Source organism: Coptis chinensis, chromosome 9 (genome assembly GCF_015680905.1).
Source record: "Coptis chinensis isolate HL-2020 chromosome 9, ASM1568090v1, whole genome shotgun sequence".
Taxonomy (NCBI): Eukaryota; Viridiplantae; Streptophyta; class Magnoliopsida; order Ranunculales; family Ranunculaceae; genus Coptis; species Coptis chinensis.
The window spans coordinates 51,968,369-51,990,701 of NC_141464.1; the positions used below are offsets into that span (position 1 = coordinate 51,968,369).

General features: G+C 41.7%; 3 protein-coding genes across 9 annotated transcripts; all 3 read right to left on the reverse strand.

Annotated features, from left to right (window-relative positions):
* Positions 1-301: 301 nt before the first annotated feature.
* LOC147476586 (MDIS1-interacting receptor like kinase 2-like) lies at positions 302-5,209 on the reverse strand. Of its 5 annotated transcripts, none has more exons than XM_086583795.1 (3): positions 2,668-5,208; positions 2,329-2,537; positions 302-733 (listed from the first exon to the last, which is right to left on the reverse strand). In XM_086583795.1, exons 1-3 carry the CDS (start codon positions 5,171-5,173, stop codon positions 713-715), a joined length of 2,736 nt encoding a protein of 911 aa, XP_086439921.1. In that variant the 5' UTR covers positions 5,174-5,208; the 3' UTR covers positions 302-712. The 5 variants fall into 5 exon arrangements, with proteins under 5 accessions (XP_086439921.1, XP_086439920.1, XP_086439924.1 ...); XM_086583794.1 differs by lacking the exon at positions 302-733 and adding an exon at positions 1,267-1,635; XM_086583798.1 differs by lacking the exon at positions 302-733 and having other exon boundaries at positions 2,000-2,537; positions 2,668-4,188; positions 4,888-5,207.
* A 10,240-nt stretch (positions 5,210-15,449) lies between these two features.
* LOC147476587 (uncharacterized) lies at positions 15,450-21,814 on the reverse strand. The gene is made up of 5 exons (XM_086581742.1): positions 21,785-21,814; positions 21,440-21,535; positions 21,216-21,356; positions 16,253-17,194; positions 15,450-16,171 (listed from the first exon to the last, which is right to left on the reverse strand). The coding sequence occupies exon 4, from the start codon at positions 17,082-17,084 to the stop codon at positions 16,650-16,652; it is 435 nt and encodes a 144-aa protein (XP_086437868.1). The 5' UTR covers positions 17,085-17,194; positions 21,216-21,356; positions 21,440-21,535; positions 21,785-21,814; the 3' UTR covers positions 15,450-16,171; positions 16,253-16,649.
* On the reverse strand, positions 19,233-21,140 carry LOC147476588 (uncharacterized). Of its 3 annotated transcripts, none has more exons than XR_015207263.1 (3): positions 19,869-21,140; positions 19,643-19,700; positions 19,233-19,562 (listed from the first exon to the last, which is right to left on the reverse strand). XR_015207263.1 is itself a non-coding variant. In XM_086581741.1 (3 exons), exons 1-3 carry the CDS (start codon positions 20,700-20,702, stop codon positions 19,476-19,478), a joined length of 645 nt encoding a protein of 214 aa, XP_086437867.1. In that variant the 5' UTR covers positions 20,703-21,140; the 3' UTR covers positions 19,233-19,475. The 3 variants fall into 3 exon arrangements, 1 of the variants encoding a protein (XP_086437867.1); XR_015207262.1 differs by having other exon boundaries at positions 19,778-21,140; XM_086581741.1 differs by having other exon boundaries at positions 20,203-21,140.
* Positions 21,815-22,333: the final 519 nt, after the last annotated feature.

A 22,333-nucleotide genomic window follows, 5' to 3' on the forward strand; every position in this document is an offset into this window, starting at 1 on the left:
TTACAAATCTAATAGATTAATAGTCTAATGATTCGAAATGAATAAATATTGAATTAGAAACTAAAATTATGAATAACTAATTATCAATTTAAGACAAACTAAATTTATGAATTAAATATTAAATTAGAAACTAAAACTTGAAATATAAATTAATTATTTGATTCTAAAAACTAAATTCTTGTTCTAACAACTAATTTCTTGCTAATTAACTAGATAAAAACTAAGTATTTTGATAATTAACTAAGTAAAAACTAACTAACTATTCTCTAACTAAGTTCTTTAGAGCTAAGGCTTAGTCCTCTTTAAATAGAAGAAAACTAGATCCACAATTTAATACATGGGCTGAGGAGCCATGTTTTGGGCCGGAAAATCGAGCCCAAAACCTCATTATTTCAGTCCACAAAGGGGTTTTCAGCTGGAAATGACTTCAACAGTTTTTTCGTCCATTTTTGCTGTTCTGATTGGGTCAAGGCTTGGACCATTAGAAAGTTCTTTCCGAGTCGGTCATTTTGATATATGGTAGTCCTAATTCCAAGGTCCGAGTCCAAAGATACGGCCTGCGGAAGTTCTGTTGACTTCTGTGCGCTATTTCTGCCCGCATTGACTTTAACTTTTCAACTTTGACCGGGCTTTAAAAAGGCTTTTTCTCCTTGAATTTTGGCCTTTAACAACCAACCCTTGCTCCTTTATCTCGCAAAAGAGACGCATTTCTTCACATATTCGACTCCAATGCCTAAAATACACGAAAACACGATAACAGTACTAACTCTTACTTATTAATTACATAATTGGTCTAAAAGTAATATTGTTAAGGGGTTAAAACTATAGTTTTAGACTCTTATCACCCCTAACACACACCACACACACGATCTACAAGATGAGTTAAGTGCTAATATACGTATAAGGTTGTAAGTTGATCGAGATTCTGATTTATACTAAGCTTCACATAAGAGGTGCAACGGGTTTCTATGTATCTCAGACTTAGTTATTAATTTATGTCAAGATACGAACATGTCTTTGCCTAACTAGCTACCCAATTAAGATCCATTTTAGTAAACTATTACATTTACTTTGCCTTTTATTTAAAGATAACAATTGGAAATTAAATACTTTAGAAGAAGATCAAATAGACAATCAAGTGATCATATTTTATGCAATCAATGGAGTTGAAAAAAGTTGTATAGTGGTCAACTTTTATAGTATATAGTAGCAGTGTAGCACTGCACATAGCAAATGTTAAAGTGAAAAAGAAATAAACAATGTACATAGTATAAGGCGTATATATTTATCACCAATATATTCTTGACACGTGTCATTGTTGTTGATTAATTAATGTATGCAAACCTATTGGATCGTAGCAACGAGGCAACCCAAAAGGCATGAGTTATACATAGTGAACCAAAGGTCGATCACCTCATCAATGGAGCACTTAATGTCATTTAATAGGCTACCAATGGGGCACCAAAGGTCATCCAAGGGAAGGGATACAAAGGACAAGTGGTGTTACAAGGACAAGAGGAAGAGACATCTTCTACATTCTCTACTGCCATGGAAACTTCTACAAGTTCAGTCTCTATAGAACTACATTTGACTTGATTCTAGTTCGTTCGATGAAAGAACTAGATATGTAGGCATCTGCACATAAGAAGTACAATCAATACTATTAATCAAACCATTTTGGTAAGGTAAAGGATAAATGAATTTTACGCATTTGCACATGGTGCATGCTTTGATTCACATGATAATAAATAATTCCCATGGGAAACCACCATGTAATTACTAAAATATTCTTCAAACATGAACAATCAAGAGACTCCAATATCTTTTACTATAATAATCTATTTTTGTACATGCCGATTTCACCATGTTGTATGTTGTGGCAAGTTTTGCATTTGAAGATTGAAATCTAGAACACTGGGACTAGCACACAACACACCCTTGTCGCCAAAAAATACGAAGAATGCAGCAATACGAATATCCTAGTTCTAAAAATCTTCCCTTGAATGGAGAACACGTGGGATTTTATTATTTCATCACAGAAGATTGATAGTATTAGTGTAATAGTAGACAATTCAAAAACTAAACAGATATGACTATTGAACCAAAGACAATCCCCATCCTTTGAGCAGTAACAAGAAATATATATAATTGTAGCAAGTACTTCAAATAGTTTCAGACTTCTTCACCAAGCAATTGTCCAACAGTTATTATGTGGAATGGCTCCACAAGAGATAGCTTCAAACTTTCTAGTTTTCGAGAAACATAGTCCATTGTGGGTCGAGATTTAGGAGTAACATTTACGCATGAAAACGCCAATTTTGCGCTTACCAATACTTCCTTGACGAGTTCCATAGTAGGAGGTTGAAGGCGTTTGTCCAATATATCCATCAACAAAGCATTTGATCCACTTGTAGAAGATGATGTAGCAAGAGATGATAAAAATTCACCAGGATGATTTCCCATTACCACTTCAAGTGCTAACACTCCAAAGCTATACACATCACATTTTGCAGTCAACCTCATTGTGAAAGCCAACTCTACATGAAATTTTTTTTTTTAAACGTGGTCAAATATTTTAAAAGAAACTAATCACATGTTAGATAGAAAACCATAAATTCACCTACGAATCGAATGTAAATAGTGAACAAAAGAGAGGGAAAGATTCACCTGGGGCCAAATAACCATACGTTCCGACTGGTGCCGTCCAATTGGAAGAATTGGGCATTAAATATCGTGCAATACCAAAATCAGCAACACAAGCATCATATTTTGAATTCAACAAAACATTCTTACTCGAAATGTCTCGATGAATCAATGGTGGTGTGCAACCATGCATGTAAGACAAGGCATTAGCTACACTTTTGATGATGTCTATCCTCTTCTTCCAATCCAAACCAATTGCTTCCTTTACATTGCTCAAAAGTTGGGCTAAGCTCCCCCTTTCCAGATACTCATATACCAAAAAAGAGTGTCGAACATGTGAACAAAATCCGTAAAGTTTCACAATGCTTCGATGTCTCAGTTCTGTTAATGCATGTACCTCAATTTGAAATGATCTTAAATTGACCACTTCATCATCCTGTGCCAAGTGAATTTTCTTTACAGCCACTACTTGTCCAGTTGACAAAACCGCTTTGTAGACGCTTCCATATCCTCCCACCCCAATGCAGTACTTCTCGTTAAACCCTTCCGTTGCTTCAATAATGTCTTCATATACTATTCTCCCATTGTAATTCCAAATACAAAATAAATTGTTACATGTTGCTTTTGTCACTTCCTCTTCAACTTTTTTTTTCTTATAAAACCTGGAACAAGTTCCAACGATTACAATCAAAAGAGAGAACAATCCAACAAGACAAAGAGTGATGATCTTGATTAGTTTAACTCTTCCCTTTACACCTTTGTTTATTTCAGAAGATCTGCAAGGTGACAAAGCTTTTGCGTGACCGCACAAGCCTTTGTTGTTAGCAAATGCTTTAGCTGAAGCCTCGCGGAAAGCTTTGCAATCAGGAACCGGACCTTCTAATGCATTGTAGGATATATCAACAGAAGTCAAGCTCAGCATTTCTACCAATGAATTTGGAATGGAACCAGAGAACATATTGTGCGACAAATTCAAGTTCTCCAAGTTACGCATTTGAGCAAAGGAAGGTGGAATGGAACCAGAAAACATATTCTGGCTCAGGTCGAGCAACTCTTGAATGTGAACCAGATTGCCTAATTCAGATGGTATGCTTCCATTGAATTTATTTTTACGCAAATTCATATGATACAAGCTGGAGCAATCACCAATCTTTTTTGGTATTGGCCCACTCAAATTGTTGGTGGACAAATCTAGTTTCTCTAGACGACTTAAGCTTCCAATCTCGGTAGGCAAATTGCCATAAAGATGGTTATCACTCAAGTTGAGATTCACCAACGAAGGCAACTTCCCTATTTCTATTGGAATCTCTCCTGTTAGATGGTTTGATGAGAGGTCAAGCATTCCCAGACGAGTCAATCTTCCAAACTCACGAGGTATGGTACCGGTGAGTTTGTTGTTAGTGATTTTAAAACCTGTTAGATTTTTGCATTCGCTCCAATTACTTGAAAGCTTGCCGTATAAGTTGTTGTTACTCAAATCAATGAAATCAAGACTTGGATGTATGCCAAATGAATTTGATATGTCTCCCGTGAGTTGGTTTCCACCTAGTCGAAGTTTAAACAATGTCAAACAATTTTTTAAGTTGGGGATGGGACCAATCATATTATTGGAAGTAATATCAAAAATTTGAAGATGTCCACCTTCACATAGATGTCGTGGCAAATAACCAGAAAAATTATTAAAAGATAAGGTAAGTTGAGTCAGTTTCATTTTCGCTAATTCTTGAGGTATAGAACCAGAAAGGTTATTAGACAAGAGAACGAGTGTGGTTAAGTTTTGTAAACTACCGAATGAAGAAGGGATTGAACCGCTGAGATAATTTGTACAAAAAGCTAGCTCCACAAGAGATTTCAAATTTCCAATTTCTGAAGGAATGGAACCAGAAAGTTCATTTTCAGAGAGGTACAATGTGGTTAAGTTTTGTAAACTACCGAATGAAGAAGGGATTGAACCGCTGAGATGATTTGTACTAAGAGCTAACATCACAAGAGATTTCAAGTTTCCAATTTCTGAAGGAATGGATCCATAAAGTTGATTTTGATGAAAGTACAAATATTTTAGATTGGTCAAATTACCTAAAGAACGTGGAATTGGACTAAAGAAATTATTGGCGGAAAAGTCGATGTAATTGAGTTTGGAAAGTTCAGTAATTTGGACTGGAATGGCTCCATAGAGTGAATTGAAACCGAGGTTCAAACCATTAAGATTTGAAAGGTTTGAGAAGGGGAAGCTTTGAAGCGTACCTGCCAAACTTATGTTTGATAAGTTAATGTCCACAACCTTTCCCGCCTTGCAAGAAATGCCGAACCAGTCACGACAGTGATGAGAAGAATTGCCATGACTTGGAGGGAGTACCCATGAAGATAGAGCAGAAGTGGTCTCACCATGAAGGCTATCTTTCCATTTGAGAAGGGCATGGGCTTCTTCACTGGGACTAGTAGAAGAAGAGTTAACGTGGGAAGAAGAAAACAACAGTAAAACTAATAAGACAAGAAAAGAGACCAGCAGTTTCATGTGATACGAAGCCATGAACTTGTGATGGGGTTAGTCTACGTGATAGACGTGAAGTTCATGCTTTATATATAGTGCTGGAATATCACTGATTGTGGCATTATTCAGTGTGTGGGTCAGGTACATCAAAGAACTTTGTTGCTGATCGTAAGACTTGTAGCTGAGTTTGTGTGGAAGAAATAAACCACCACTAGCTAGACTATGCTTTTTGTGTGGTAGTAGCGAAAGTCCACTTCTGTTGCATAGGGCAGGTCCATCAAAATGTTTTGTTGGCTAGTAGACTAACCAATTCAAGTCTAGTCCTTTGCAGCGTCAGACACTTCAAGACTTTTAGTCGCGCCGTGGATTCTAAAAAATGAATGAAAATCCTAAGAACCACTAGCTAGACTATGCTTTTTGTGTAGTAGTAGCGAAGTCCATTTCTTTTGAATAGGGCAGTTTTGTTGGTTATAGTAGACTAATCATGTCTAGTCCTTTGCAGCGTCAGACACTTGAAGAGTTGCAATTATCGCAAGATGATATCCAATAGACTTGGTTTGAGTGTTTGACCCACTAAATCAAGAAATTTGAGTTATAGAGCTACAGAATCAGCTAAACCATAGGTTTAGCCATAAGTTTTTATAAAGGGATAACTAGTATTACCCCCGACTAGATGAGTCAATTAGGATTTTCCCCTTAGTAGATGGGAAATTAGGGTCTCCTCCTAAGTACACAAAAAAAAAAATCAATTTGGGTTGACCGTGTTTTTTTTGTGTGTAATTGGAAGGGGGGAGACCCTAATTTCCCATCTAGTGGGGAGAAATCTTAATTGGCTCATCTAGTGGGGGGTAATATTCGTTAACCCTTTTATAAAAGTATATCAGAAAATACGTACATTTACAGATGACAACAGCAACGATAAAAAACTATATGAAATCTAAGAAAGACCAACAAGTGAATAGAAACGATAAGAAATGAAGGAAATGTTAGATCCCTTACATTACTGATCGCTATAAGAACATTACTCACACAGTGTCCAATCTCAGTGCGTGGAACGACAAAGGCGGACAGAGACTGTAGGGAGGACATGATTTATATAGAGATAATTGTACTCATTACCCATTTCTTGCAAATATTAAATATAAATCTCTTTTGGTATGTGATTAATGGGAAAACAATTCTATGAAATATTCTCACTACAAAAATGTTACTTGAAGCAAATAGTAATATAAAGAAACATCTTCTCGCCATTCAAACACACACCTGTAAGCAAAACATATATGGTAAGATGATTATAAGGGAGTAATATTCACATCCAATGAATACCACACACGTGTCCAGCATATACAGACCTAACAACCTACTTCATATCCTCGTCTTCAGAGCTCACCTCATAGCAACTCCACTCAGGAAAACAACCTATTCAACTTGCGATCAGAGTGATGTCACCACCAACTAATCTCTCGTACTCGACCTGCGAGCTCGCTTCAAAGTGACTTGGGTCGAGTAGCCGGTCTCACCAAGAAGCGACCTCCATAGCGCCCGCTCCTCTCGCTCCACAACGGCTCGTAACGTAACATTTTATTACAACCATCAAGACCGAAGCTTCAGGCACGCAGCTCATTGATTCTTCATAACTCGCCTTCATAGCTCATAAGTGACCTAAAGCAGAAGAGCAAGAGATATGGGCTCCTTGCATATATAAAGAGGATGAGGAACTACGTCTGACCTGATTCAAATCCCCCCCCCCCCCTCAGAGAGAGAGAACTTGATATGTAGGCAATTCGTCCATACGAACTCGGTCAAACCCAATCAACCATTCTATCTCCTCCAAATTACCTACACCTGTAAGGTTAGACGAAACATAACCTTTACATTGGTGCCGTCTGTGGATCGAATTTCTTGAAAATTCATCTACTCAAAATTTACATTACTTCCAACCATCTTCTTAGAATCGCAAATTTTCAAGCCCACAAAGCTTGGAAAGCCTCCAAGATCAACTGAAGATTATGGCTACCCAGATGGAAGCCATGAACGGTAGCATCATCCAACTCTAACAGGAAAACGCCACTCTTAAAATCCAGGTCGAGTCCCAGAGCCCGAACGGGGTTACCGCTGAGGACAGGATCAATGAGGTTAACTAACAGATCAACAGCCTCTCCCAGTGGATCGAACAAAATACTGGGAAGAAGAATGTCACTCAGGTCGTCCATAAGATGCTGAAGACATACCGGGCATCACCTTTCACACTCGAGGTACTCAATAAACCCTCTCCCCAGGATTTCATTCAGCCTCGGTTTCGTATGATGGCAAAGACGCGTGCACAGGTCGACCGCGTAGCTCACTATATTCAAATCCTTGCACTCTACAGTGTGCAGGAGTTCGACCACCTGCAATGCCGCTTGTTCCCAGCAAGTTTAAAGGATGGAGCTCTCGACTAGTTCTACTCGCTAGGACCAAACTCAATTAACAACTTCAAAAAGCTCACTGACCAGTTCGCCAGCCAGTATGTCCACAACAGATGTAAGACAGTCGACCGCAATTCACTCTTCCAATTGTCTCAAAAGAGTGACAAACCAATTCGCACCTTCTTGGGAAGTTTCAAGACATAGATATTGTCCATGGAGAGCGGCCTCAAAGAGTCGTTCGCCATAGTGGCCTTCTCCAATACGATCAGGAAAAATACTGATCTATCTAGGTCTCTCATGAAATAGCAACCTGAAACACTGGCCGAACTATACGCACGCATGGAAAAGTACATCAAGCTTGCAGAAGGCATCGAAAAAGAAAGGCTGAAAGAAGCAGGCGAGGTCGCTACGATCTCAGATAACGCCCCGTCTTCCAACAAGCGACCCAGGCAACAGGGTCAGTAGACTAGCAACCGAAACCAAACCAAAAGAGAGTTCGCAGTGCTTACAAGATCTCCAAGTTACATACTGGAGAAAATAAAAAACACGATCTATTACCGACCTGAGGTAAAACGGCCAGAGGACACACCAAGGAAGCCATACTGCGCTTTCCATAAAGCAAAGTGCCATGAGATCAACGAATATCGGGGGCTCAAGTACTACTTTCAAGACCTCATCGAGGTAGGACATATCAAACAATACTGATATACCCGATGGTGATCTTCATCACAAACTCATGGCTCGCAGAGAGCGAAGCCAAGCTCTACCGCGCCCAGGCAACAGAGCTCGTTCTCATGCTAGAGGACGCTCAAATGAGCGATCGCATCATGAGCGTCACCAGCACTCCTCTGACAGAGACACCAACGGAACCATCAACATGATCACCTTCCAAGATGACTTGGTCACGTCCTCCAGAGAGAAAATGAGACGAGTAGGCGCCCTCCACGAAGTATGCCAATTCTCCTCACAAGCGGTCCTCATCCCACCCACAAATGGCCGTAGCTCAGGAGACATCACCTTCACTGAAGCAGACCTCAACAAGGTGTGCCTCCCACATAATGATGCCTTGGTAGTCCACATCAAAATCAACGACTAAACTGTCAAATGCGTCCTGATCGATCCAGGCAGTTCATGTGATATCCTATTCTATCAAACTCTGAAGGAGATGAACTTGCCCAAATCAGTTATGGTCGATCCAATAGCCCTCCTCTATGGCTTCAACGGATCACGAGTTAATCCAATAGGTGACATCATTCTACCTGTCTCGGTGGGATCATATGAAGACAAAGTCAGCATTAACACATGCTTCAGCATTCTGGATGTCAACTCGTCCTATACTGCTATACTAGGACACCGTTGGATCCACAAGATGCAAACAGTCCCATCAATACTTCATCAAGTGTTGCGTTTCCCCGGCCCTAGAGGCATGATGGAGCTTCGCAGCAACCAGCTCGACACTCACAACTGTAATCAGATCCACTCAGTTAGTAAGCCCACTGGGGCTTCACTCAAAAACAAAGGCGAGATCGCCAAAACCAAGCTGGCAGAAGACTTCATCTCTGAGGTAAAGACCTTGACCAATACCCCCCATAGCGAGCTCACTAAAGAGAACATTGGGGGCTCGGTCAAAAACGTCCCTCCAAAAGTCCAAACCACAGAGGTCGCCCCACTTTCAAGTGAAAGAGACACCACAAGAGACCAAGACCCCAGAGGTCGCTCAGCCCACTGAAATGGCTACTCAGACCGAGATAAAAGAAAAAGTCAACCTAGGAACTGAGGACGACCCCAAGTTCGTTTATGTAGGAGCTAACCTTGATCCTACTCTCAAAGCACAACTTGTAAGCTTTTTATCATTAAATAAAGATGTTTTTGCTTGGTCGTATATCGATGTGCCTGGAATTGATCCCAATATTGCATGTCATAAGTTAAATGTTAACCCTAATGCTAAGCTAGTTTGCCAATGACCTGGAAAACTATCTCTTAGGTTTAAAAAAGCAATAAACGACGAGATCGACAATCTTAAAAAAGTAGGCTTCATTAGAGAGGTGGAATACCCCGAATGGATTGCTAACATAGTAGCAGTCTCAAAAAAGAATGGCACAGTTTGCCTATGTGTCGACTTCACCAATGTCAACCAAGAAACCCCTAAAGATGGCTTCCCCTTACTGAGAATCGACCAACTTGTAGACCAAACCGATAGCCACGAACTCATGTCATTCATGGACGCCTACAATGGCTATAACCATATCCCACTGGCCGAAGAAGACCAAGAGAAAACATCGTTCATAACAGAACAGGGCATCTACTGTTACAACGTCCTCCCGTTCGGCCTAAAGAACACTAGAGCAACCTACCAACGATTGGTCACCGAAATGTTCTAGGATATGTTAGGAGACACCATGAAGGTCTACATAGACGACATGGTTGTAAAAGGCAAGAAATCTGGAGATCACTTAGATCATCTCGAACAAGCATTCTCCAGACTCAAGCGAACTCAGATGAAGCTCAACCCAGAGAAATGCCTCTTCGGCATGTCCTCCGGGAAATTTCTGGGGTATCAAGTATCTTAACGAGGGATAGAAGCGAACCCAAACTAGATTCGAGTGTTCTTGGATATGCTCGACCCAAAAACAAAGCAACAAATACATAAATTGTCAGCAATGGTGGCCGCCCTAAACCGATTCATATCAAGAGCATCAGACAAGTGCCGACCTTTCCTACAAATCCTCAAGAAAGGTGAACAATTCTCATGGAATGACCAATGCCACCAAGCGTTCTCTACTCTCAAAGACTATTTGACAATACCACTTGTGATGGCAAAACCGATTGATGGCGAAACGCTGGGTCTGTACCTAGCTATTTCTGACTTCGCTATCAATTCAGTTCTCTTCAAAGAGGAACAGAACGCAGAGAAACCGATTTACTTCACCAACAAGACATTGTTGTCAGCCGAAAAGAACTACTCCCACATTGAAAAGGCAGTACTGGCACTACTTTATTCAGCAAGAAAGTTTATACCTTACTTCTAAGCACACCCAATCAAAGTGCTCACTGACCTGCCACTAAAGAAAATACTTCTTAAAGCCAACAAGACAACTCGCATGGCAGTATGGACAGAAGAACTCGGTGAACACCACATTGAATTCACCCAAAAAACCTCTCAGAAGGGTCAGGTCGTTGCTGATTTCTTAGCAGATTTCCCAGTTGATGACCTGAACTAGGAACCAGAAGACAACGCCCCGACTTCTAAACAACTAGACCCGTCGGTATGGTCACTATTCGTGGATGGAGCTAACAATCTAGGGGGTAGCGGAGTCGGAGTAGTTCTAGTGTCACTAGATGGCTCTATGGTGGAAAAGTCAGTTCGCATCGATTTTGCAACCTCCAACAATGAAGCGGAGTACGAAGCCCTGATCATGGGACTCCATATGGCGTTAAAACTTGATGTGCAGGAGCTCAAGGTCTTTAGCGATTCCTGGCGGTAGTTCACCGAATTAAGCCCATGAGTATACCACCAATGAAGGTAACCTTTCTAAGTACCTTCAAGTTGTAGATCAATTATTACCATCTTTCCAAAGAGTCACCATACAACATTTCCTACAGGAAGAGAATCGCCATGCTGACAGCTTGGCCTACCTCGCGACCCAAACACCGAACTATGACCCTAGGAAACTACTCATCGAAGTAGTTGACCGGCCTGCTTACCAAAAGGAGAACTATGCCCACTCTCTGACACTCAGATGAGTCAAACATGGATGCAACCTATCATAGATTATATTCAGCTTTGCAAGGCACCAGCAAATCGCACAAAGGCCAGACAAATTCAATATCAGTCAGGTCACTACTGCCTCATAAACGGCAAACTTTTCAAAAAATCCGCTGGAGGACTTGAGGGGCATAAGCCTAGAACAGGGTCAGGCGATTTTCGTAGAAATCCACGAGGGAGAATGTGGAAACCACGCAGGAGGTCGCTCTCTAGCTCACAAAGCGATCTCACAAGGATACTTCTGGCCACAAATGCTGATCGATGCCAAGAAATATGTACTCAAATGGATTAAGTGCCAAACATTTTGCCACAACATTATTCAGCCAGCTCGTGAATTGATCAACATTGCCAGCCCTTGGCCATTTCACATGTGGGGCTTGGACATCATGGGACCATTCATTTCACAAAAAAGCATAGGCTTTCAGTTCGTCTTAGCTGTAACAAACTACTTCACCAAATGGGTGGAAGCAATTCCCTTGGCTCATGTCAAAGAGTCTAATGTCAGAAACTTTATTTGGACCAACATCATTACCAGATTTGTCCTCCCCCACACATTGGTAATGGACAATGGCTCTCAGTTCAAAAGAAAAATAGTCAAAGAATTTTTGGCCAAATGGAAGATTGTTCACGCATTCTCCACTCCCTAGTACGCTCAGAGCAACGGTCAAGCAGAAGCTAGTAACAAAGCAATTCTGGAAAACTTGAAAAAGAATATCGAAAAGAACAAAAGCCAGTGGCCAATGCAGCTAGAAAACATCATATAGGCTCATAGAACGACAACCCATTCTAGTACAGGCAAGTCCCCATTCTCACTATGCTACAATATTGAGGTCGTCATCCCTACTAAACTGACAATTACAATGACTCGATCGGAGACCGTCGAATCTGGACAAAACGACTCCATTCTTGCTCGTGAGATCGACTTACTTGAAGAGCGACATGACCTAGCAGCCATTCTAGTGGCATCCTACCAACAAACTCTGAGAAAGACATACAACAAGCGAGTTAACCCTCGCTGTTTCCAACCAGGCGACCTAGTCTTGAAAAAAACTAAGGATGACTCAAAATTGGCACCAACTTGGGAAAGCCTTTATATAGTGGAATGAGTCGTTGGCAATGGAGCATATTGGATCAAAACCCAGGATGGACAGGTACTTCCACGTCCTTGGAATACTTTCTTGTTAAATAAATTTTATCAATAAAAAATTCCATTTCCATGAATTCTTTCTCTTAGCATTATCCATATAGTTTTATTCAGCATTAATGAACTGCAATATCCCAATGTTGTCAAGTCTACGAACTAAAACGCTCTTAGCTTAAACGTTCTCCTCATTAAAATGCTCACTTGAGCTCAGGGCTACATAGCTCACAGCCTACTTAGCCTTAACACTTCTTGTTAGTTGGAGACTTATATTTTTAGGGTAAACTAAATGCAGAATGCTCTCTAAGAGAAAAACATTCAAACGAACTCAAAGCTCTCCGAAGCTCAAATATTTTGAATGACTAAACACTCACTCGAGCTCAGGGCTACATAGCTCACATGCTACTTATCCTTAACACTTCTTGCTAGTTGGAGACCTATATTTCTAGGGTCAACTAAGTGCAGAACGCTCTCTAAGAGCAAAACATTCAAACGGACTCAAACGTTCTGAATGACTAAACGCTCACTCGAGCTCAAGGGCTTCATAGCTCCAACACTTCTCACTAGTGGATAACATCAGACTTTGGAATCAACTTCATGCAAAACGTTCTTGAGAACAGTCAAAACGCCCTCTTAAGCAATACACTCAAACGAGCTCAAACGCTTCATAGCATCCAATGTCTTCCCAGACAATGGGACATACATTTCTAGGTCAAATTCCTACAAAATTATATGCAACAAGCATTCAAACAAAAGTAAGATCATACTTCAAAGTACACATGCATGTCATAAATGCAAATACAAACTGCCTTAACACACTCAGGAAACCAGTTTTTTAAAGCTATCGAACTACCACTTAGGTGGAAACCAGTTCGTAGAGATCTCAAAACTAAAGCGATAGATAAAGCGAACTGCCAAGGTTTCCCCAGGGTATCAGCTTTTATTGTATCTGGGCTGAGCCCCAACCATTTCAAAAAGCGAACTGCCCAACCAAGCCCAGGAAACCATTTCTAGTGTTTTAACAACCACTTACAACTCTAAAATTAGAGAAATATTTAAAGAAACCTCACCAAGGAAGAAGAAATGTAAAAGCAATGGTCAAACATCAGGAATCACATGCGTATCATCAGCAAACACGATAGCTCGATCAGGAGGAACAGTACTGGTAGACAGAGCGTTACTAGCATCCCCAGGTATGACAAGCACGCTTGTACCTAGTGCCCCACGTTCATGCTCTTCTTTCAATTCAAAGTACATCTCCTCCAACAACGCATAATCTTGGCACACTCGGTCATATGCCCGCTTAGCCTGACGAGCAACCAACTTGCATTGCTTGGCGTGCTTCGATAACTTGCTCTCGGTCTTTCTTGCGGCGACCATCAAACCCGACCCGTAAATTTCCTCTCGACCCGCGGCGTCGATCGCGATTTCCTCAAATCCTCTAGTTCCTTCCTCTCAGTCTCTCGAGCGAGCTTTAAGCTCAATAGGTCCTTCTTTATCTTGCTCATGTCATTTTCTACACCTTCCATTACTCGGGCCATGTGCTTCAGTTTATGATACCCAGTAAGAAACTACAAATGGAAACATCAATGTTACTTTCACCAATAACTTGGACCAGAGAATATTAAAAGCTTACCAAACAGCAAGCCATGTCCATGGTTTCCAAAGTCTTATTCAAATCTTGGCAGTCCAGCTCTTCCTTGTCACCTTCCAGGACAATCCCCTCCAAGAGACAATTAGATATAGGGGTCGACCCGAAGCTGCAGTTAGTTCATTTCACTGCACGCTTCTTCCCCGTCTTCCCAGTATAGACGAAGTTACTTCCTAGGCTGCCACCTTGCCTCCCCAAAGCCCCAGCCTCAGAGCTTTCTCCAGCAATAGCTTTTCCCTTCCCCACCACAGCACGGTCGCGAGCGCTCAAGTCGACCCCACCCATAAAGATCGGGCACCTGAACACCACACCTCCACTTTGCTTGCGCAAACTAGAAGTAGAGCGACTCACAGTTTTAAAACGCTTCATGGCCCTCGTGTCAGAAGCGACCGCCTTCCATTTACCCAGATTGCACGAATGGCATGGCAAGAATTCAACCTCTTCCAAGACAAGCAGAGAGGTCTCCCTCACAAAATCATCACCATCTGCCCTAGCCATTCTACACTCCAGAGACAGCCCACCAATCAGTAAAGAACAAAAACAACAAGTATACATAACTTACATATCAGAAAAGAAAAGAAAGGAAGAGAAGTTAGAAGCTAACTTGAAGCGCCCTAGAAGAAAGGAAGAGAATTCGGAAGCTAACTTGGGGAAATAGCTTGAGAGAAGTGACGAGCCTTTACCCCTAACCCGCTCACAAAAAGCCTTTTAGGGTAAACCGTTTCACTTCCCAAGACATACCATTAATACATCAAAGCCCTAACCAGCGTCCCGCATAATCCACCACCTTTTCAAATTCCACAACACAAGGTGGTTACTATTTCTGCTCATCACGCGTGCAAACACGTGCTAACGTCCTCTCTCAGAAGGACGCTCTCTACGGTCAGAACGCTCACTCGAGCCCACAAGCTACACAGCCTTAACGATCTTTACTAATGGAAACCTACAATGCTAGGATCGACCCAGTGGAGGACGCTCTCTATGAGCAAGACGCTCACTCAAGCTCATAGGCTGCATAACCTTAGCACCCCTACTAGTTGAAGCCTACAGTGCTAGAAGTGACTAAGCGAAGAACACTCTCCAAGAGCATGACGCTTAGTCAAGCTCAAAAGCTACATAGCCTGGACACTTCTTACCAGTTGGAACACACAATGCTATACAAGTACAACAACATTAGGCAAAATGCATTCAAGGCATCAAGAAAAAGAGCAAGGAAAATAAATTAAACATGCATTTCATAAATGTAAAAGAGCGAACTGCCTGGACAAACTCAGGAAACTAGTTCTCTATAATTACCAAACTGCCACTAAGATGGAAGCCATTTCGTTTCGAAATAAAGCAGATAATAAAGGCGAACTGCCCAGGCAAGCCTAGGTTATCAGCTCTTAATGTATCGGGTCATAAGCCATACAACAATAATAAAGGCGAACTGCCCAGGCAAGCCCATAAAACTAGCTCTATTATATCATAACAACCAATCACAGATGAGATAAACAAAAACAAAGGGACATTCTCTCACAGCTGACAAGATTCAAGAAACATTCGGCAAACTCTTAGTGGCTAGGGGCTCCAGCACGTCATTCACAGTAGCTCCATCCAGGGCGGGATCTAAGGCAACATCAGCCACAAGAGCAAGACCCTCATATACAGGAAGAACGGTACTAGCATCTTCAGGTGCGTCTAACAATGTTGCATCTTGAGCCCCACGTTCTAGTTCCTCCTGTAAGGCAAGGTATTTCTGCTCCAGATCGTTGTACTCCTTGGCCAGCTCAGTCGCCTCTCCGAATAGAATCTCATAGGCATCCTTCGCTGACTTGGCCGTAGTTGTTGGCTTCTCCACATACACGGTGTACTATGCCAGCTCGTCATTTGCCTCCTCCAACACCCCCGCCATGATCATTTTCTCTAAAGCGACCTGATCGTGCTGCTTCTTTAGTTCGTCATAGCTGGTTTAGAGAGAGACTTGAACAGAACGCACGTTCTCTAGTTCTTCCCTCATCTTCTCTCGCTCGCCCTTTTCAGCCTCTGCGATCACGGCCAGCTCTTTGAATTTTTGGTACCCGGATAGTACCTATAAAGCAGTAGTACGTCCACAAATCAATAAATCATCCTACTCATACACAGTAAAAGGTCAAGTTATACAAATACATACCAAGCAATATGCAAGGTCCATGGCCCTCATGTTTGCAGCAAGGTCGCCCATAGCTTCCAAGTTTTGCCGATCTCCATCAAGAACGATGTTATCCAGCAAGCAACTCGTGATCGGAGCCGACTGGAAGCTATAATCAGACCTCATCACGTATTGGGTCTCTCCAGTATCGGGATTAACATAGGTGGCACCCATTTCAAGAGCGCCACCTTTCCCCTTACCAGGACCAGCCTTGGCACTACCCTTGCCAGAAGACTTTTCTTTTCTAGCAGGAGGAATAACAGTCATAGTAGTTGTACCCTTCTCCCTCTCAAGTGGGTTCAGGTCATCATCTCCGAGATCGACCCTCTGGAACTGCCTCACCCAAGAGCCCGAGCCTCCATCAGAACGCCCAGTTTTTTTACCTACAGAATGGTGTCCAAAATCCTCCCGGCCTCATTATTCTTTCCAGATGAGCTGCCTTTGCCACCCTATCATCGTCAGCAACAGTTTTTCTTTTCAACAAACTTCCAGGTTCATGAAGTAAAACTCTCAGCTCATTTACATCCACCAGAGCAGGCGCTCGCTTCTTGGCGTGTTCCCGGGAAGCAGGATCAGAACCAGAATGGTGACCCTTCCCACCACTAAGCTTGGGTACCCCACCATCACCCCAAGAGGTCCCAGCACCTCCCACAGGCCTCAAAGGCCCGCTCCGGTTCCTATTCCTAGTCTCCCTGGTCAAAACGCCACTATCTTCCCTCTCCATGACAAACTCGCTAGAAGACTCACTATCGACCTGACCACGGGCCCTTTTCTTTTGACTCCTCCGCTTGAGCCTTATCCCACGACCTCCCATTTCCACAAAGAAAGCAGCTACCTCAGGAAGTTTCTCTTGCTTCTTAGCTCGGCTAAGCTTAGCGAACCTCTCGATCACTCCCCGCTCAATACGATGGGAGATAGCGACCTCTGCAAAACACCCAGTGCCAAAGTCAGCTCAAAACAAACTAATATCACTCAATATACAACAAAGGACACAAGACATACCAAAAAAATTGCAAACCCTAGTATGAACTGCAAGCCTACTAGCACAGTAATTTCCAATTAACAACAACGGCCTTCTCTCCCAAGGCTCGTTGCTCACACCGTCCAGAATGCTTGACTTCCCTGTTAGCGTCTACAAACTAAAATTATTAGCACAAGATCGCTTTACAGCGAAGTGCTCAATAATATCAGCCACCTCAACACAGTACCCCCAATCTCTCATTTAACAGGTCCAAAACTCTCAACAAGCGTCAAGTGTTGCCAACGAACTGGCAAGGCGCCTTCTTACAAAAGCTCAGAAAATTACAGATAAGTGGAGAGAACGGTATCCTCATACCAGCTCGCAATTGCCCTTCACAAACTACCACCCCATATCCCCATGGGGTGTACACATTACTTAAAGCGTCCACACCATCCCCTATTTCATGTATCTCCATGTCGCTAACATCTATACCACACGCATTCCTCAAATCTCCAAAACTTTCCAAAGCACGCTTATCTACATTTCTAGGGGCAATCCACTAGAAGAAGAACCCTCACAACGTCCAGAGCTACTCTCCAAAGCAACTACAGATTCAAATCTTACATAGTCTTCCTCACTATCAAACCCTACCGACCCAACTATAACCTCATCCGATCGTGTATCATTGGAGTCAGACATGGTGTGAAGATAAAAAAGGAAAGATCCTAACAAGCAAAGTTTAACCATCAGATGAGAAGAGAAAAAATGGAGGAGATTGAACTAACTTGAGCACTCAACGTTCTCAAAAATCTGAAGGAAATGAGGCAAAACAATAACTCTCCAGTTCCCTAAAACAACTTATACACGCCGCCCGTTCCAGTTCCCAATACAGACCATCATTGCACTAAACCCTAAACCGACACGTCGCATTATGTCTTGTCTTTTCGACTTCCACAAAATGAGGCGGTTAGTATTCTACACACGTGCAAACGTTCTCTCTCAACAGATCATTAAAACGTACTAAACGACCTACTGAGATGGGTCTGTGTTTGGGAGTAATATTCACATCCAATGAATACCACACATGTGTCCAGCATATACAGACCTAACAACCTACCTCATATCCTCATCCTCAGAGCTCGCCTCATAGTGTCTCCACTCAGGCAAGCAACCTATTCAACTCGCGACCAGAGTGATGTCACCACCAACCGATCTCTCGTACTCGACCTGCGAGCTCGCTTCAAAGTGACTTGGGTCGAGAAGCCGGTCTCACCAAGAAGCGACCTCTATAGCGCCCACTCCTCTCGCTCCATAATGGGCTCGTAACGTAAGCTTTTATTACAACCATCAAGACCGAAGCTTTAGGCATGCAGCTCATTGATTCTTCATAACTCGCCTTCATGGCTCATAAGTGACCTAAAGATCTGGATCTGACCTGAAGCAAAAGAGCAAGAGATACGGGCTCCTTGCCTATATAAAGAGGATGAGGAACTACGTCTGACCTGATTCAAGTCTCACCCCCCAGAGAGAGAGGAACTTGATACGTAGGCAGTTTGTCCATACGAACTCAGTCAAACCCAATCAACCATTCTATCTCCTCCAAATTACCTACACCCTACACCTGTAAGGTTAGACGAAACATAACCTTTACAATGATCTTATTCTAAATATGGAATAAGCCTTGATCAATCTCAATCCATATCCAAATCGAAACTTTAAAGAGAAACATAGGATGGTCTCTATTATAGTATCCACCTTATTACATCTGGAATCATGAACGACTGAAATAAGAAAGAGATAAAGGTATCTTTGTTTTTTAGCAGGCTTCAAATGAAATAGGTCGATTAAGAACAATCCCCTCCCTGCAATCTTTGAGCTATGTGAACTTTTAATACTCTAGTACACTAAAATACTGACTTTTACTTGAAGTCAATCAGATCCTAGCTTAGTCATTGATATAAGTGTACAGAAAATGCAAGTGTCTCACGGAGAGAACCAAAAGACCAGTTAAGACAATTGTTTATTGAATATAACAGAATCAGGGATACAGACATACACAGAAACATTTTGAGCCTTTACGAGCCGTAGATATAATTCCGAAGCAGCACTTGCTTTTCTCGGGCTTCTGCGAATATTTTTGATGAATGAGTAGTCATCCTCTCCAATGCCATAGCATTCTTCGGCAAACAATTTATAAGAAATAACTCAATCTTGTTGGCACCAAATTCTCCGAATGTAACTGATTTAAGGGCGTAACGGGAAGCTCAATCTTGTAGGTACCGACTGTGGCATGTCCCTGCCTCCGTCGATGTGGATTTTCGGAAATATGTCCTACAAGAGAATCAAGGAAATGACGTAAGTACTGTTTTAGGAATAAAATAACAATCATTTCAACCACTTTTGAAATTTACAATGCCAAATGTTCCCTCCGAATCCATAGCTCGTTTGCTCTCAGGTAGCTTTTTTTTCCTGCCACCACAAAAACAAAAAGTGTAAGTTAGATGCATGACCTAGTGACCTTTAGGTATGGGGTAAGTGACCAGTACCATGAAAGAGTATTTTTTTTATAGACAAATTAAAAAAATTTGTCCAGAGTTCAGGTATGTTAGTATGTAATCATTCAGTTGAAACTCAAACCCGGAGTACTGCCAAAGGCACTAAGCGTCCAAGTATTTATGGAAGGATGTGTTGTTGATGGGAAGCTCATGAGAAAATAAGCCAGTAAAATGGAAGATAAGTCAAGTCCACCCTTTATAGGTCTTGGGGCTCCTATATATGAAAGGAAACAACAAACATTTTTTTTTGCTAAAGGGTAATTGTAATAATTAATAGCAAATTATTACAAAGAAGAAAAAAAGTCGGAGGAAGAACTGTCCAAATAGACTCTTCTAGACCTCCTCAGTGCGTAAATCTAAAGTAAGTTACATCAGGGTTTTCTATCCTATTTAGAAAGTCCGGTTTGCAACCCCACCATTGTTGAATTGCATTTGGTAGCAGCACGCCTTTCTTAGCACAACAATCCGCGCTAAAATTCGACTCCCACCATGTACATGTTACATTAATCCAATTAACCTGTTGCTTAACCTTGTTCCATTTAGCTTTGATTGACCAATGAATTTTGCCACTTTGAAAAACCTTGACTGCTGCGGAGGAGTCTGACTCCACCCAAATATTAGTCCAGCCCATGTCAATTGCTCTCCTTATGCTCTCCGCAACAGACTCAGCAATGTAGTTTCTCGAAACTCCAAGACCTCCTATAAGTGTTCCCACCACAAGACCCATGTAGTCGCGAAAAACAGAACCCCAACCAGCCAAGCCTGGGTTACCTCTACAAGCACCATCCGTGTTAATCTTTAGAGTGTTTTCAGGGGGGAGAGCCCAGTAGCACTCTAAAATTTGGGGCGCTCTTCTATGCCTCGTTTGCAGACCAAATGAATGGAGTGTGGCGAGGTCAGATACAATATTGTTCATGTTACCTCTGGGCAAATTGTATGCGTTGCTTCACCGCTTGAGTAATGCGCTTGATATTGTAGGAGATATTAGCCTGACCTTGTTGTACACGATCTAGTCTTCCAAACTTCCACCAGAAAAGTGATCGCCGCTGCAGACCAGAGATCCCTTATCAATGGACTCTTCTTTTACATAGCATGAGGATATCGTTGACGCCACTAACTTGCCCAATGTTAAACTTGTTAGTGAGAAAGTTCCAACTGTCTTTAGCATACTTGCAATGATAAAGAAGGTGCTCCCGAGTCTCCACGTGCTCTTTGCATAGACAACACCTCGGTGCAACATGAAATTTCCTTTTCACTAAGCTATCATCGGTATGCATTACCCCCTGAAAAATTTTCCAGCCAATTGCCGTTGTTACTTGCTCATGAGCTGTTGCCATTGTGAATTCTCCATCTATTGCAGGTGTCCAAATCCTTCTGTCCACTTGAGTAGGATCAGGTTGTTGAAACAACAAACAAGGTCAAGACTTACCCGTTTCTCTTCTTCTATCTTGGCCATGAGATATGAGTAGATTGCTACTCCAGCAATTGCAATGGCTGTTCCAATGCCTGATTGTGGCGAAATCTTGTTGCCTGTTCGAAGTTTTTTGTTGGCCTGTTCGGCACCTCGTTTCTGAAGATTGAAGAATATCTGGGGAACGAGCATAACCGAAACTGGAAAACCAAGCAAGAGAAAATGAGAAATGTGACACTTACCAAAGACAACAATTGAGAAGCCACAAACACACGTTTCAATACATTGCCAACTGTGTGAGTCAAAGGTGCCACTCTCTCGAGAGTGTTGGTTGCCAACTGAAACAATCACAGGGGGAAAAGGGGTTCATCATCGAGATCATCATTCGAAGATGGAATGAGTAATATCATCTTTCGGTACGGAGATATGTATATGTTTGTCATCGTTGCTTTCTAAATGGAAACTTAAATGTCCAAGTAAATATATCTGTCCTATCCCTTAAAAAGAGGCTGCCAGTATTACCACCCTGTTATCAGTTTTTTTTACAATCGTGTTGCAGTATACTAAAACGATAATAAGATAAATACCTGACTGTAAAGGTGGTAAAACATTCCAACCCAAAAAAGATCCGAAATAAACTTGATCATACTAATGCCATGTTTCATCAGTTGAGGTCCCTCCAACTGTAACATCAAAGCCAACAAGAATATTCGAGCTGGAAAAATATCTCCGTTATATAAGAGGAAGACATTCTTTTACATTTGAATCAAGAAGTATCATTTGTAGTAGGTATAAGTACACATTAATTGCAAGACTTATGAAGAAAAGCTAAAACTTAATTAGAATGATAAATTAAGATCGCATCAAATATGTATAGGCATATGTCTAATTCGTCAGCATATGAAAAAATCTGACACGGAGAATTGACTGAGGATACTCACAATGATAGCCGGTGGAATACAGACAATAAGAGCAATGATGGAAATGTAAGCATACAGATTGGTGCTATTTATATCAGTCTGAGACAAAGTAAGTATCACCAAATAAAATGAGAGCAAGTAACCATGGCTTTCTTTGAGTAGGTACTCCTATAAGTGAATGAGATATTTGAAATCATTGCGCTAATGAAGCCAAGC